This window comes from Calliopsis andreniformis, chromosome 10 (genome assembly GCF_051401765.1).
Source record: "Calliopsis andreniformis isolate RMS-2024a chromosome 10, iyCalAndr_principal, whole genome shotgun sequence".
Lineage (NCBI taxonomy): Eukaryota > Metazoa > Arthropoda > Insecta > Hymenoptera > Andrenidae > Calliopsis > Calliopsis andreniformis.
Window position 1 is genome coordinate 12,417,254 of NC_135071.1, and position 13,663 is coordinate 12,430,916.

At 37.8% G+C, this 13,663-nt stretch overlaps 1 protein-coding gene across 1 annotated transcript in view; it reads right to left on the reverse strand.

Moving 5' to 3' along the window:
• Positions 1 to 887: 887 nt before the first annotated feature.
• Acj6 (abnormal chemosensory protein 6) overlaps positions 888 to 13,663 on the reverse strand; it is a 47,759-nt gene continuing 34,983 nt past the window's right edge. Inside the window, exons 3-4 of the mRNA XM_076386972.1 lie at positions 8,508 to 8,696; positions 888 to 1,652 (exon numbers count right to left, since the gene is read on the reverse strand). Of these exons, the coding sequence (XP_076243087.1) occupies positions 888 to 1,652; positions 8,508 to 8,696 (954 nt within the window). The remainder of the gene's footprint in view (positions 1,653 to 8,507; positions 8,697 to 13,663) is intronic.

Genomic DNA, 13,663 nt, shown 5'->3' on the forward strand with positions numbered 1-13,663 from the left:
TGTGATCATGAAAATCTGTATCAATGACAATTTCGGGTTCACGCGAGGGTTGTTTTAGGGTGGATTCGTAAACTGTTCGGTTCGTAAACAGTTTTATTGCGATCGTAGCTGATATACTTTGCATATTCTATCTTACTTCGCAAAGAACATCATCTAGAGTTCCTGCAAGGGTACTTTCCTACTTTCCTTCGATTTTGTACAGTATCCTCGCGTGATACCAACGTTTCAATCCACTATAAGGATCCGGTTCTTCATTATTTTCTATTTTATTATATCAACATTCTCCTCATTTCATCAATCATATCATTATTGCTTTCTCTTAACTCTGCAAGAAACAAAATTCTCAATTTCACACAATTTTAAACTGCTTTGAAGCCAGACCAAATATGACAAACCAGTAAACACTGCGTTACAAGGCTATCTCTGTCGCTATTATCTTTATATAATTATCCAAACGATTATCAGAGACGGAAGGACTATTCTCGCGAACCGCCGAGCCAGGGATGGTTCCTGTTAATCGAAAGTGTCGCAGGAGACGCGTCGAGAACGTCACACGCACGCGCGATTATCGCAACAGTACATTTATTCGAAGCCTGTGACAGCTTGATTATCGTTCGTTCGGCCACAGTGTCGAGCTATCGTTCGCCAGACTTAGCACACTTGAAACCGAGATGTCCCCACGAATCGGCCCTGCCTTCATCGACGGTGCACCGCGGGACCATCGTCGCCCACCTCCGCCGATGGCTATCCTCCTGTGCAACGACGGTGTACCCCATCTCCACCGTTCCGTTTTACGGCCATCCCTGAAACTCGGTCAAGGGTTCTGGTTTCGGCTCGAGACTGGGCAACTGATACGGTCAGTTTTGCTGTCACAAGCCACCCTCGGGTCAATGCTGGGCAGCGAATTTCATGCGCTTCTGCTTCTGCCGCTGATTACAAAACCACACCCTGACCACGTTCTTCTTCAAGTCGAGCTTCTCCGCGATCGCGGCGATCTTCTCGCCCGACGGCCGCGGCTGGACAGCGAAGTACGCCTCCAGCGACCGCTTCTCGGGCGCGGCTATGCTCGTCCTTTTCCTCTTCTTCTCGCCGGCGGGCAGGACAGAGGGGGCGTCTGGGTCGCGTCTCTTGTTCTTCGCCTGAGCCTCCGCCTCCTCCAGCCACGCTTGCAGGATCGGCTTCAGGGCGATCATGTTGTTGTGCGACAGTGTCAGCGACTCGAATCGACATATCGTTGATTGGGAGAGCGCGCCCACGCCTGGCAGCTTCAGGTTCGCCAGGGCTTTGCCGACGTCAGCTTGCGTCACGCCGAGCTTGATGCGCCTCTGCTTGAATCTCTCGGCGAAGGCCTCCAGCTCCCGCGGATCCGTGTCCGCGTCTGGATGCAGACCAGCCGCGGCCGCGGCCGCCGCGGCAGCCGCCATGGCTGGGTGATGGTGAGCTGGGTGTGGTACGCTGCCACCTCCGCCCCCGAGGTTTCCGTGGTGATGATGATGACCCATCATTCCGTTCATGCCTCCGTAGACTGACGGGCCGTGGATGCCAGCGTGGTGGCCCGGCCCACCGCCAGTGTTCTCTGACATTGGTGTTAGCGTGGTCATCGAGTTCGCCGGGTCCAACATGTCCAAACTCTCCATCCCCGGGTGGCTCATCTGGAAAAGATACAGACACTTTCGATTCGTGAAATGTCGCAAACAGCGTTCTGCTTCTCGAGCTGTTTCGTCGAGTTTCAGATTCCTGCGGGTCTTTCAACTCGAGAATTTGTGAATTTGTGATCGAGGAGGTTAGATATAGGTGAAGAAGATAGGGGGCAATAAGTGACTCTCTGTAAAGGGAAGCTGAGGTAATGCTAGCTATTGATAGTTAGGTGAACTGTTTATCCATAGACAGAGTCAAATTAATGCAATACCTGGTTGTAGTGATTGCAAAAGTGAGCAGTAGGTACTGTCGGTTTGTACAACAAGCGGTTGTTGAAGAATAATTATTTGTGAGTTACATCTCTCTTTTGCTTCCCTTTAGAGAGAGGAATAGGGTTTGTCCCGAAACTTTTGCATCACAGATTTATTTTTATAGTAAGTTTAAACATACTTTTGTATTGTTCAAGTTCTTAATAGTGTTTGAAATCAGGGTTTATAATACAGTTTTGTTGCATTATTGTGTTTTTGTTAACATAAATATTTATGAAGAAACACGTGAATTTATACAGGATCTTTAATAACTCTAAGAAATTTGAAGGGGCGATTCTACATAGTAAAGTAGGACAAAAGTAAAGAATATTGAAATTGTGTGTGGGGCTTGATTTCAGAGTTAATAATTATCGAAAAGAAGATAAAATTCGTGTGACGTGTGTCTGACTCAGAATTTGTTCCACTACTTCTGTGTATTAAACAACTCAGACACAGAGAGGTTAGTAGAATAAGTCTCAAGTTAGACACATCAGTAGAATAAGCCCAAAGTCAGACAGAGAACAGTTAGTAGAATAAGTCGCAAGTCAGACACATCAGTAGAATAAATCAATAGCAATACACAAATCAGTAGAAAAAGTCTCGAGTCAGACACATCAATAGAATAACTCAATAGAAATACACAAATCAGTAGAAAAAGTCTCAAGTCAGACACAGATCAGTTAGTAAAATAAGTCTCAAGTCAGACAAATTTCACACGTATTTTAGGTATTTTTTCAACAACTATTAACTAGGAAACAGAATCTGGAACTATCTTCATTTTCGCCTTATTCTAGTACATAAAAACACTCTTTAAAATTTCGGACATTTATCATTGAACACCCTGTAGCCATAAATCTCTATCATGTAATCCTAATGATGAATTCCGATGTAGTTCTATGTATAATTGTATCACTTAATATTGCGAAGAGGAAATATTGAATGAAAGAGACAGAAGGGGGTTGTCGTGGAAGGGGAGAGGTTAAGGTGTGAAGATGAAAAAGGAACATGTAGAAACTAGTACGCACAATTATGCAGCACGTGTCGTGACTGCCGTCGTGAGCATCGTGTGCGCGACCCCTTACAAATTATTTATGAGCTCCCTTCATATTTTTCTTCTCAGAAAGTTACACGTCTGATCAGATGATACTTGTATACCTCGTTTTCTCTCAATTATCACAGTGTTCATATTGTAATTTCTGCATTAAAAAGGTAAACATCTCAATACTTACACGATTATGAAAATTTGTTTCTTTAGAAATCTTTTTTGCTTCATTTGGCATAATTCTTTGATGTGAATAATTTGTGAAAATCAGTAAACAAAATTAAGTTAAAAAAGTCTATTACTGAATGAATAATTTTAATGATATAGGGTATATATTTTTATAACACGATTTTTATACAAGAATTATAAATTGTTATCTACTAAAATAAAATAAGAAAAGAATGTGGGTAGGTTTATAGAAGGGTAGAATAAAAAATAGTAATTGCTAAAGGGTTATTTATTTTATAACTGTGCTAACTTGTTTCGTCTTGACAACACAAATTGCACTCGTAGTTATGCATAGGTAGTACCTATAGATATAGAGAAATACTTCTTTTAATCAAAGAATATTATTAATTTATTAATAGATAATGTTCACTTAAAAAAACTTGCGACTGCTCATTAAATCAGATAAGAAGAACACTAAAACAGTATGTAAATTATTAAAAAGTACAAGACAAAGAATTTTGTTCAGAAAACTGTTACAAAACTAAGAAATATACATGAATATTTTTTTATTAAATATTTGAATAACTGAACAAAAATAGTATTTGGCAATAAAAATAGTATTTCACAAACTATTTTTGGTCGATGCTTAGAAACTATGACATGTTCAAGTATTGGATTTTAGACCCCTCTCAAACGCATAATATTTCATTCCATACTGTCAAACTTCGTTCGAAGGAGATGAGAAGGTCCCACCTTCCCTACCAGATATTTTCAAACCCAAATCACACTCTATCTTTTCGTTCTCATAATCGCCCTCATAAAACCTCGCTGTTAACCATGCCTACAACACACCCTACACACCTCTACCCAGCATCACGCCCAGCAACAAACGAACGACGAGCATCTATCACGACGACCAAGATTTTTTACCACGATCGTAATCCTAGAGCCACGAAGTGTCGCGAGCGGGCTCGTAAAAAGGATCCCGCGTGGAAATCGGTAAACAGACGGCAAGTGTCTTCGAATTCCGACGCGAGCGCGCAGCTACGGGACGTTTACGATACGCGGAAGGGGCGTGATACCATATAGACGTACGCACACGTTGCGCCGTCGGGGCATTTATTCTCGCGAGGATACGTAGCGTAGCGAGCTAACTGGATGGCACGATTTCAGTCCTGGGGTGCTCCGAAATAGCATAGTTACATCAGAAATGCAGGGGGCTCGCGGGTGGCGGCGAGCAACGCGAAAGAGGAAGAAGGAACAGGGCTGCGGAGGAGGACGGCGGCAAATATAGAGTGAGCGAGGGACTAGCCCAGGGGTGTATAAGGTAGGACCCCAGGGACCCCCGCAATATTTCATCATTACGCTGACACGACGGTAGGGTTAGTCGATTCTCTACCCTTCTCCCTCCCTCGACCTATCTCTCTCCCTCTTCGACTCTATCGTTCTCGCTCCCTTGCACCGTCTATCACTCGTCACGATTCCACCCCGCTGGCCCGAGCAGCCGCTTGTGCCAATGATACAAAACTCGTTACATGCGTTCGTGAACGTAATACGTCGCGCGTTAGCCGAGTCGCTGGCAGGACACCGCCGTTATTGAATTCGTCAGCCTTGCGTATAAAAACAAACTTTATGGGACACTTGCTGTTTGACCATCTGTACAGGAGGACCGCGCTGAAGAGCGAGAGGGGGCGAGGCTGTGAGCGAGAAGAGGGTGCTCATACCACCGCACTGCGGGAAGCCAGAACTGCGATCTATACAGCCACTTGATGGTCAGCGGGCACGCTCCCGGCTAACAGTTAGCAGATTTTCATTCGGATCTGTAGAGCCAGCCTCCTTCTTTATCTCGGCATGATGGAGATGCATATCGATATCTTCGGTATGGTGTTACGTCTGATACTGTGTATGAGGATTTCGACACTTTCACGCGATTGGAAATTTATGAAATACCTAGGTTTTTTTATTTGTATTAACTGCTGTTAAATGTTAGTCTTATTAGTAGACTGCGGATTTTTATGCATTTATGGAAATTTGAAATGTATGAACAGTTACAGAATGCGTATAATATTAAAAAATATAGGAAATATGAAAAATAGAATGTGAATTAGAGTTTTTGGAAAGTAAAGTAAATTTTTATTTAGGTTCCACTTTTTTAACCTTGTTCATGAAAGTATGAAATTGTATAAAAATTCGTAGTCTACTTTTTAGTATTTATATATCTTATATAATAGTCTGAAATGAGGTTTGTAGTTAAAACTATATCATAGAATTTTATTTGGTGCATTTTATATATTGCAATAATGGGAAGTGTGTAAATACTTATGCGCAGTAGTGTATCTGATAAAAGTGACAAAAACAGTCGCGACTTGTTTTTAAGCGAACATTATTCATAATATTTAGTATTTTGGTACATGTTATTATTATATATTTGGGAAAATATAGTATTATTATTCGTTTGAAAGATCCGAAATTGAATATAATGACATTTTGTTGCGACCCTAAACTTAGTCACGAGTACAATTGTGTTGTCAAGACGAATTAATTAGATATTTACACGTTATTATTAGCACCACTAAAAATTAATTAACCTCTTAGCATCTAGATTATTTTGTGCTTTATCCTTCTGTAGATTACTTTACTTAATTTTCTTATTTTATTCTAAAAGGAGAGAAAAAACTGATGATCTTAATGTGACTTTAATATTTTATATGTATAATCATCTTGAATTGTTTCTGTAGAACGAGCTTTCGTGATGTTATTTAAAACTTAAAATACGTATACCTAATATTAGTAACTACATCTGACACGTGGTTTCAGTTAATTGTAAATTAAACCTATAAATAATTTTCCTTTATTTCTTGTATTAAAATGATTTGATACAGAATCAGAAGTAGATGTAGAAATACTCAAATTTCAGATTTCATTAAAAATTATGATAGGTGGTATTAGATTGAAGGTATCGATATGCATTTTGACTCCACTGATATTGTTTTTGCATCAAAGTCCTTTTTTCAAGCTTCGATTAGTGGAAAATGTGGTTGTTAACACTAGGTTAAATAGGTTTCCTAATTGCATTCGCAGTTCTTTTTTAAAATTGTTAATAGTTCATTATTAGGGATAATGTTAACTTTAGGAAAACTAGAGGGAGATTCTTTGAAAGCTCACAGCTTGAAAAATATTAAATTTGAGCTAATTTTATTCTATAAATAATTCTCAGAAAATTATGTATTATCATGACCACTTTTTAGATTGTTGTTCAAATGTAGGAAGACTGAGTTCGAAGAATCGTCTCTCAGACTTCCACACAGTGTGTCAATTCTCAGTATTTCTAGGGTTAATTTTTAGACTATCAATGACTTTAGCAGAAAATTGAGTACCTTTCATATTTTTCTACGCGTGAATAACTATAATACATATATCAGCACAGTATAGAGGTACAGGATTTTCTAGTATCATTCCTTCTTCCAGCTATCTTTGGACTGTCACTGTGTATTTTTCTATCACCCAAGTTACGTTACTGAAACTCCTTAAGTGAATCGATCGAATGACATTAATTGGACGTATGATATCCTCCCGACTGTCGTCGTGATTGGGTCTAACCAAGACTTGAAGTCTTGTGAAATTTCTTTGGTTTGCAGTAGGTTGGTTGAAACTTCCTGATTAGCGATGGAGGCGGCAGAAAATTTAATATGAAAATTCTTTTATCAGTATTCAATATACTAAAAAAAACTATTTTTATCACTAGTGCAATTTTTCTAATTAAAGGAGTTTTTCAAATCTTCACAAATTCAAATGCTCAAAAATTCAAATATTCAAATATTTAAATTCAAAAATTCAAATATTTAAATTTCTAATTTTCTAAATAAAGTCATACTGATTTCCACCAAGGAGAATCAACTATAATAATTATCCTTCTAATTTTTTCCTCTGTTGTGAAACTAGTTGAAAATAAGTTTCCTTTAGTTTTAAGTCCATACCTAATTCTTTAATGTTACTGTGCAAGACTTTTACGATCTTTTAAAACTGAATTCTGCAGTTAACAGGTTAAGTAAAGTTTTTGTATTCGATGGATTGGATGGTGTAGCTACCACAGAAACAATATTCTATCAAAATTGATTGCGTTCCGCCCAGTATGTTAGGAATCGTCCCAATGAGGTCGCGAGATAATATAGGAGCGACACCCCTACGCTCAAGGAGATCATTCCGGGTCGCTGCACATTGGTTACTTCACCCCACTGTCATGCTATCCTCTATTCATCGGTCTCAGATTGCTTGTATTAGCATAAAAAGCCTGAAACGACAAGCAGCAAATTGTAATTGAATTTGACTGCGGTCATAACTTTCCTATTTGCTTTTATTTGAAAATAATTGACGGAGGAAAATTTCACTTAATGTTAATTTGGATTTTAATAGACCATTCTATAATTAATATCACAGTCATCGTTAGCATAATCGTAGGTGGGTACTTTCTTATAAATATAAATATTAATATGAGGGCAAAAGTTCTAACCGAGTAAATGTTTAATATTTCATAATCAATTATTTACTGCTATGTTATTTATCACTTATGTTTAATCAAATGAATCTAGTATATTCGTAGCCAGTTTAATGCGAAAGAGCAAACGAAAATTAATTTCAATTAATATCCTAATTATTAAATCGATCGAAATCTCTTTTTCTCTCATTCATATTTCATTTCATACGCCCATAGAAGTACATACATCGAACGAAATTTATAATGTATCTTAATTCACTTAATTCAGCTCTTTGCTTTGCCTATCGCGTGAATGTTTGATTAACAAACGTTTAACATAAAAGCACCGTTTATTTTGCAGCAATGAATGATTGTTAACAAGATGAAATGAGACATTAAATTTTCAATGTTGCTTGTGCGCATGAAAATATAGAACTTGTTAACGATTAAAGAGCGAAAATGAAAACTGCTGCCTGTATTGTTATGAACATTAACGAAGAATCATATAGGCTGAATTTTTCAATCGCTACATTAATTATGTACCATAATTAATTGCCAAGCGCGATCAATTATTGTCGTTGAATTTAATTCACCGCTGGAGCTCGTTGCATTTTTTAATTACATTCAAATGTTGCGTTTTCCGGCAGCATGGTAGCAACGTTTCATTGCTCACCGTCGCGATAATTATTTCATGAAGGAACCTCGCAGTTCATAGAGACTCACCGCTAAATTAATGTATCTGCTCGAGCAACAAACTTCTCATCGGGCGAAAACGAGATTTGTCGTTAATCGGTACGAACGACCGTGAAATTTCTAAAGAGGTTGAAGGGTGAGTAGTATGTGAAAAAAGCAGACTCACAAAGAGGTGTGAATGTACCTGATGATGTGGCCGGTTGTTTGGATGGGGGGTTGGCATGTGGGCGCCGTGATGATAGACGGAAACAGGGTCGTGCTTCAAAGGCATCGGAGTGCCTGCGTTGTGTTTTCCTAAATCCGCAGCCAAAGCCTCCGCCCTCGAGAGTAAGCCGTCTTGTAGGCCGCTGTTCAAGCCCCCGAATAAGTCACCCTGAAACGTTAAAAGCGACACGTGACACTGATTGAAGAACCAAGGATCATGCGTCGAGTTCCGCTAACGGAATCCTTAAAGAAATCTTTCTCGTCCCTTTCGACCAACCTAAATAGATCGCTTCTGACAAATCTCGTAACATCACGAATTGATAGCACTCGATCCTAGTTAAGTTGAGATGTTACCACTTTGACGGTTCCAGGATTTGGAGGGAGAGTTTCCAACCTGTTTCACGATTTAAGAATGCTCAAATATATATCGAGAGTTTAATTCAATTCAGGTGTAAATAGGCTGAATTGAAATGTTACCATATGGGTGGTCGCAAGTTTTAGAGAAAGAGTATACAACTGGTTTCTTATATTTAAGTTTTATAAGTGGATATTAAGAATTAGATTCAATTCAGGCGTGAATAGACTGTGTTGAAATGTTTATACTTTGACAAGTGCAGGTTTTAGAGAAAGAGTCTCCAACCTGTTTCACGATTTAAGAATGCTCAAATATATATCGAGAGTTGAATTCAATTCGGGTGTAAATAGGCTGAATTGAAATGTTACCATATGGGTGGTCGCAAGTTTTAGAGAAAGAGTACTGGTTTCTTATATTTAAGTTTTATAAGTGGATATTAAGAATTAGATTCAATTCAGGCGTGAATAGACTGTGTTGAAATGTTTATACTTTGACAAGTGCAGGTTTTAGAGAGTCTTCAACCTGTTTCTTAAATTCAAGTTTTTCAAGTATATATTGAGAATTGAATTCAATTCAGGTGTAAGTAAGCTGCATTAAAGTGTTTATATCTTGACCATCACAAGTTTTAGAACAAGAGCCTCAAACCTGTTTCTTAATTTCAAATTTATCAAGTACTGAGAATATTCAGGCGTTAATATGTGGGCAGATGGTGTGCGTGGCTAAAAGATTGAAATACTGAATATATATGTTGACTTGACAGAGTCCATCAGAGCATAATGAGACTTCAAAATCGAGAATACAAGCAGAAAAGTACCATTTTGGGAAGAAATTCAGTTTAGTTGCTAATCATAAACGCTATTTATAAGTGTTTCTATGGTTTGAAATAGCGTTCTTCGCTCCAGAAATTTGTACTATTGCCATTGCATGCAAAAAGACACACGATTCATTTGTGAAGAGATAGTCGGTCAGAGGTCATTCCGCGTACTGAGCGTGGCCGAGCGATCGATATTCTAAAAATAGTTTTGACACTGGAAACTCGAATTTAGCTTTTCCTAGAATTCAAGTCACCATGAAAGTTGTATTAAGCTGAAATCTCGACAAAGGTTAACTTTGCAATAATTCTGTACTTGTCTTTCGATAATGTTATAATATGTACATACTTTCATTCAAATACACGTCATTCTTAATTTTACACAGAAGTTTAGATACACAGCAAGAACTTTTCACCTATCTGTGTTGCCCATTTCTATAATCTTCACAATAATTTACTTAATTAAATGTAATTAATATTATTCTATATTCCAATAAGTATCTTATTACCAATAAGTACTTTAATTCGTCTCAGATTGTAATATATATAAGATGCAGAATCTCAGGATGTTGAGCTAAATTAACGCTGTTTGAATACTAACTACGTGTGACCTACGAGATTTGCTAATCCAGTTTGTCTCGGTTGTCAATGTAGGGGTTGCTGGACAGAATGTATTTTGGGGCTGATGGACTACTAAAACTGGACGTGTAAGGGGGCTTATTTAAACTAAAGTATTTCGAGTAAGAAAGAGTCTCTGATAACTTATTTAAAACATACTGTTTCAAATTCCGCTTTGTATTATCTGCCTTCTTTAACATAAAAAAAAGAAAATATGTAGGGTAAAGGTACCGAATAAGACCCATGTAATATCTCGCGAACTAAGCGCTAAAATTGATCACTTTTGTATTGAATTAGTAGTTAAACGTGTCCAGGAAAACGTACTGTAATTGCAGTGTCATGTGATTAACAATTAGCAAAGGAAAAGCATTTTAGTGAATCTGATTAGGTGCAATTTATTGGCTCGCAACAATTTTAAATCACATTCAGGAAACACAAATTTAAATCTGATGTGTACATGTGAATATGCAGTAGATTTAGGAGTATCTAATTAATAATATGCTTAAACAGTTTGTTCAATTCAAACATTCTTCTTAATGAAAATAACCCTTTTCTATCATGAGTACGCATGTTCCTTATATGGCCTATTGCTAATATTTCCAAAATGGTTTCAATTTAGTATTTATTACAAATGGGACTATGAAATTTACAGAACTTGTGAAATAAACTTTGTTCGCCCAATATGTAAATTCCAATGTCTTCAAAAATAAGATATATGAAAAATGTACCTATTTCTATATTTTTATAATAAAAACATTCTTTAAACATACTCCCAATAAAGAAATTTGTTATAAAACATTCCTGTAGCAATATATAATCAAGACACGTGTAGAAATGATTTTACAAGCTTATATGTACATGAATTAGTCAATATTTTTTAGGTTGGCTATATTAGGTACACTTTTCGTATATCTTATGTCTTACATTTTTTAAATTCCAATTAGAAACCTGTAAACTACATCAGTTCTGGCCTATTCTATATATGAAACACAAATAATTTCTCTCTACTTTGAGATAAATTAGATGCATAAATATCAATTACTTTCTAATCGACAGCTTTAACGCTGACATATCATTTTAACGATTTAACTCTCCCTAGGCCATATAAGATATTTTTACCTTATACATGTTCGTATTGCTTCTTATAATAATGGGACATTCATGAACGAATCATACGATTTCATGAGAAATAATGACAAATGAAGAACGAGCGAGTTGGGGTAACAGCAAAGGGGTAACACGATCAGTTTCCCTATGATATATTAATAACAGTTGTGGAACGAATCCATGGTTTCGTTTTTGTTCAGATACACCTCTATACTAAGGCAATCGATATTATATGGGACATTTTGCGTCAACAGCATCTGTCACTCGCGAGCACGTTACAAGGTTTGACGGCCAGCCTAGGAACATAGAGCCATTTGAAATTCTTCGAAAGGATTATGGCCACTTTAGAAGTTCGTTTGCTTAAATGAGAATGAAATGTACATTTTATCGAGTATTATTTTCACTACGACGCTATTTCTTTTGTCTATGCTATCTTTTTAAACGTATTCTGATACATGACTTTCCATCAATATTGGACAGACTTTGAAGAAATGTCTATTTTCATGTAACTCGTTTTTCCTTAATATTCTTACATTTTTCGAATGCTCCCTTTCTACTAATTTTCTGCAAAAAAATGTTGGTAAGCTTCGAAAATTTATACATTTTTTGCGGCAGTTATCGAAAGGACGTAGCTCGTCTCAGCCAAAGCTAAAAGCGATTCACTATCCACTTATTTGATTATAAACTGTAATGTCCGCATCGGTCGATCAATGTTTCATGTGAAAACCACCGTCGTGCTTCAGCGCTTCGATTATTTATGAACTCCTCGGCTCTTCGTCGAATACATGTACTGTACCGTTTGTCTGTAGGTTGCTGAACTACCGCCACTTTTTCTAATTTCAAAGCTCTCCCTACTTGGTTTCCCCCCGTCGTACAGAGGAATCGCCGTTTATTGAGTGTTTCGCTTTTTAATCTTTCATCCTCGCTAACTATCTTCCACAAACAGTCCGAACTGTCTCAGAGCTAGCTTAGATACTCTCCTTACACGGAAATAATGGTCATACAGATCTAGCAGAAGTCCTCTAAGTAAGTTTAAACAGGGTAGAGTAGGATCTGTTATAGACCTTTCTAAAATGAACAAAGCTAGCTTGACTGCAGTAAAGCATCCCTTACATGATGAGACTTACCTCGTGACCTGTCTCGAGGCAAGTGATGGATTTGAGGTCACTTGGAATTATTTCGAATCTTCTTTGCCTCCTCATAGATTGAATAAGAATCAAAATGGTTCGAAGTGATCTGGTTCCATCACTAGTTGTGTGACATGCCTCGAGGCGAATCTCATCGTGTAGAGGATACTTACGAGCAGCATTGTTAAATCTACGAAGTTCACTCTTACTGATTCTGTTAAATTCAAGCCTGATAGAGTACTTTTGTGAATTCTACAAGAGACTTCAATAACTTCAGCTTACCACATCTTTTCGTGTAGGAGAGAAAAGCAAATGGAAATGGGTTGCAGTAAATAAGCTACTTCGCTCGATGAAACGTCTATTTGACCGATGTAAAAGAGTACTGACTATAACTGAAGCTGGCTTGAGCTTTCCTGTTGTCCATTGCTGGGCACTCTTGATATGAAACGCACGCAGAGATGGGGGTTGTTCGATACTCTATTGGAATATTCCCTACTGTTTCAGAAGATTTAATAAAATATAACTCTTCCCAATTCTTGTTCCAAAATAAACTGAATTTCGTAATGACAGTTACCAATGAAACGTGACTTGTAAAGGAAAACACTAATAAATCGAAAATTATTTTTAAGTATTTGCATAAATTTATATCTGTACATGAAAGAATAAGGTTCAGAGCTATAATCTCTCTCCTATAATATTACTGACATCAATTCTGGATTGTTACGAACAGAGTTCAGAGTATTTACAGAGAACCTAAGCTAATGCAATTATCGAGGTAATCAGTGTGCTTTAAGTCTGAAATTTGTACTTTTCTCGCACACAGTCGTACACACTCTGTATAGGTCGAGGAAGAATGGTTTCAGCAGGGTATCCTGTGGCAAGGAAGAAGCAGGGACGAGAAAAGTGACGGCAATAACCAGCAACAGATACAGATTGCTCTTGTTAGCCGCGTAGTTAGCAGCTCGTGTAGTTGTTTAGCAAAGTTTCTACGGGGTCCCCCTTCGAACTCGATTCAGTACGTCCCCGTGGTTAATAGAGTCATTTTTCCGAGCTGCCTGCGGCCAACCCACCCGTTAAATACGTCTTCCAGCCCAGGCACGTTAAAGATTAGCCAATTA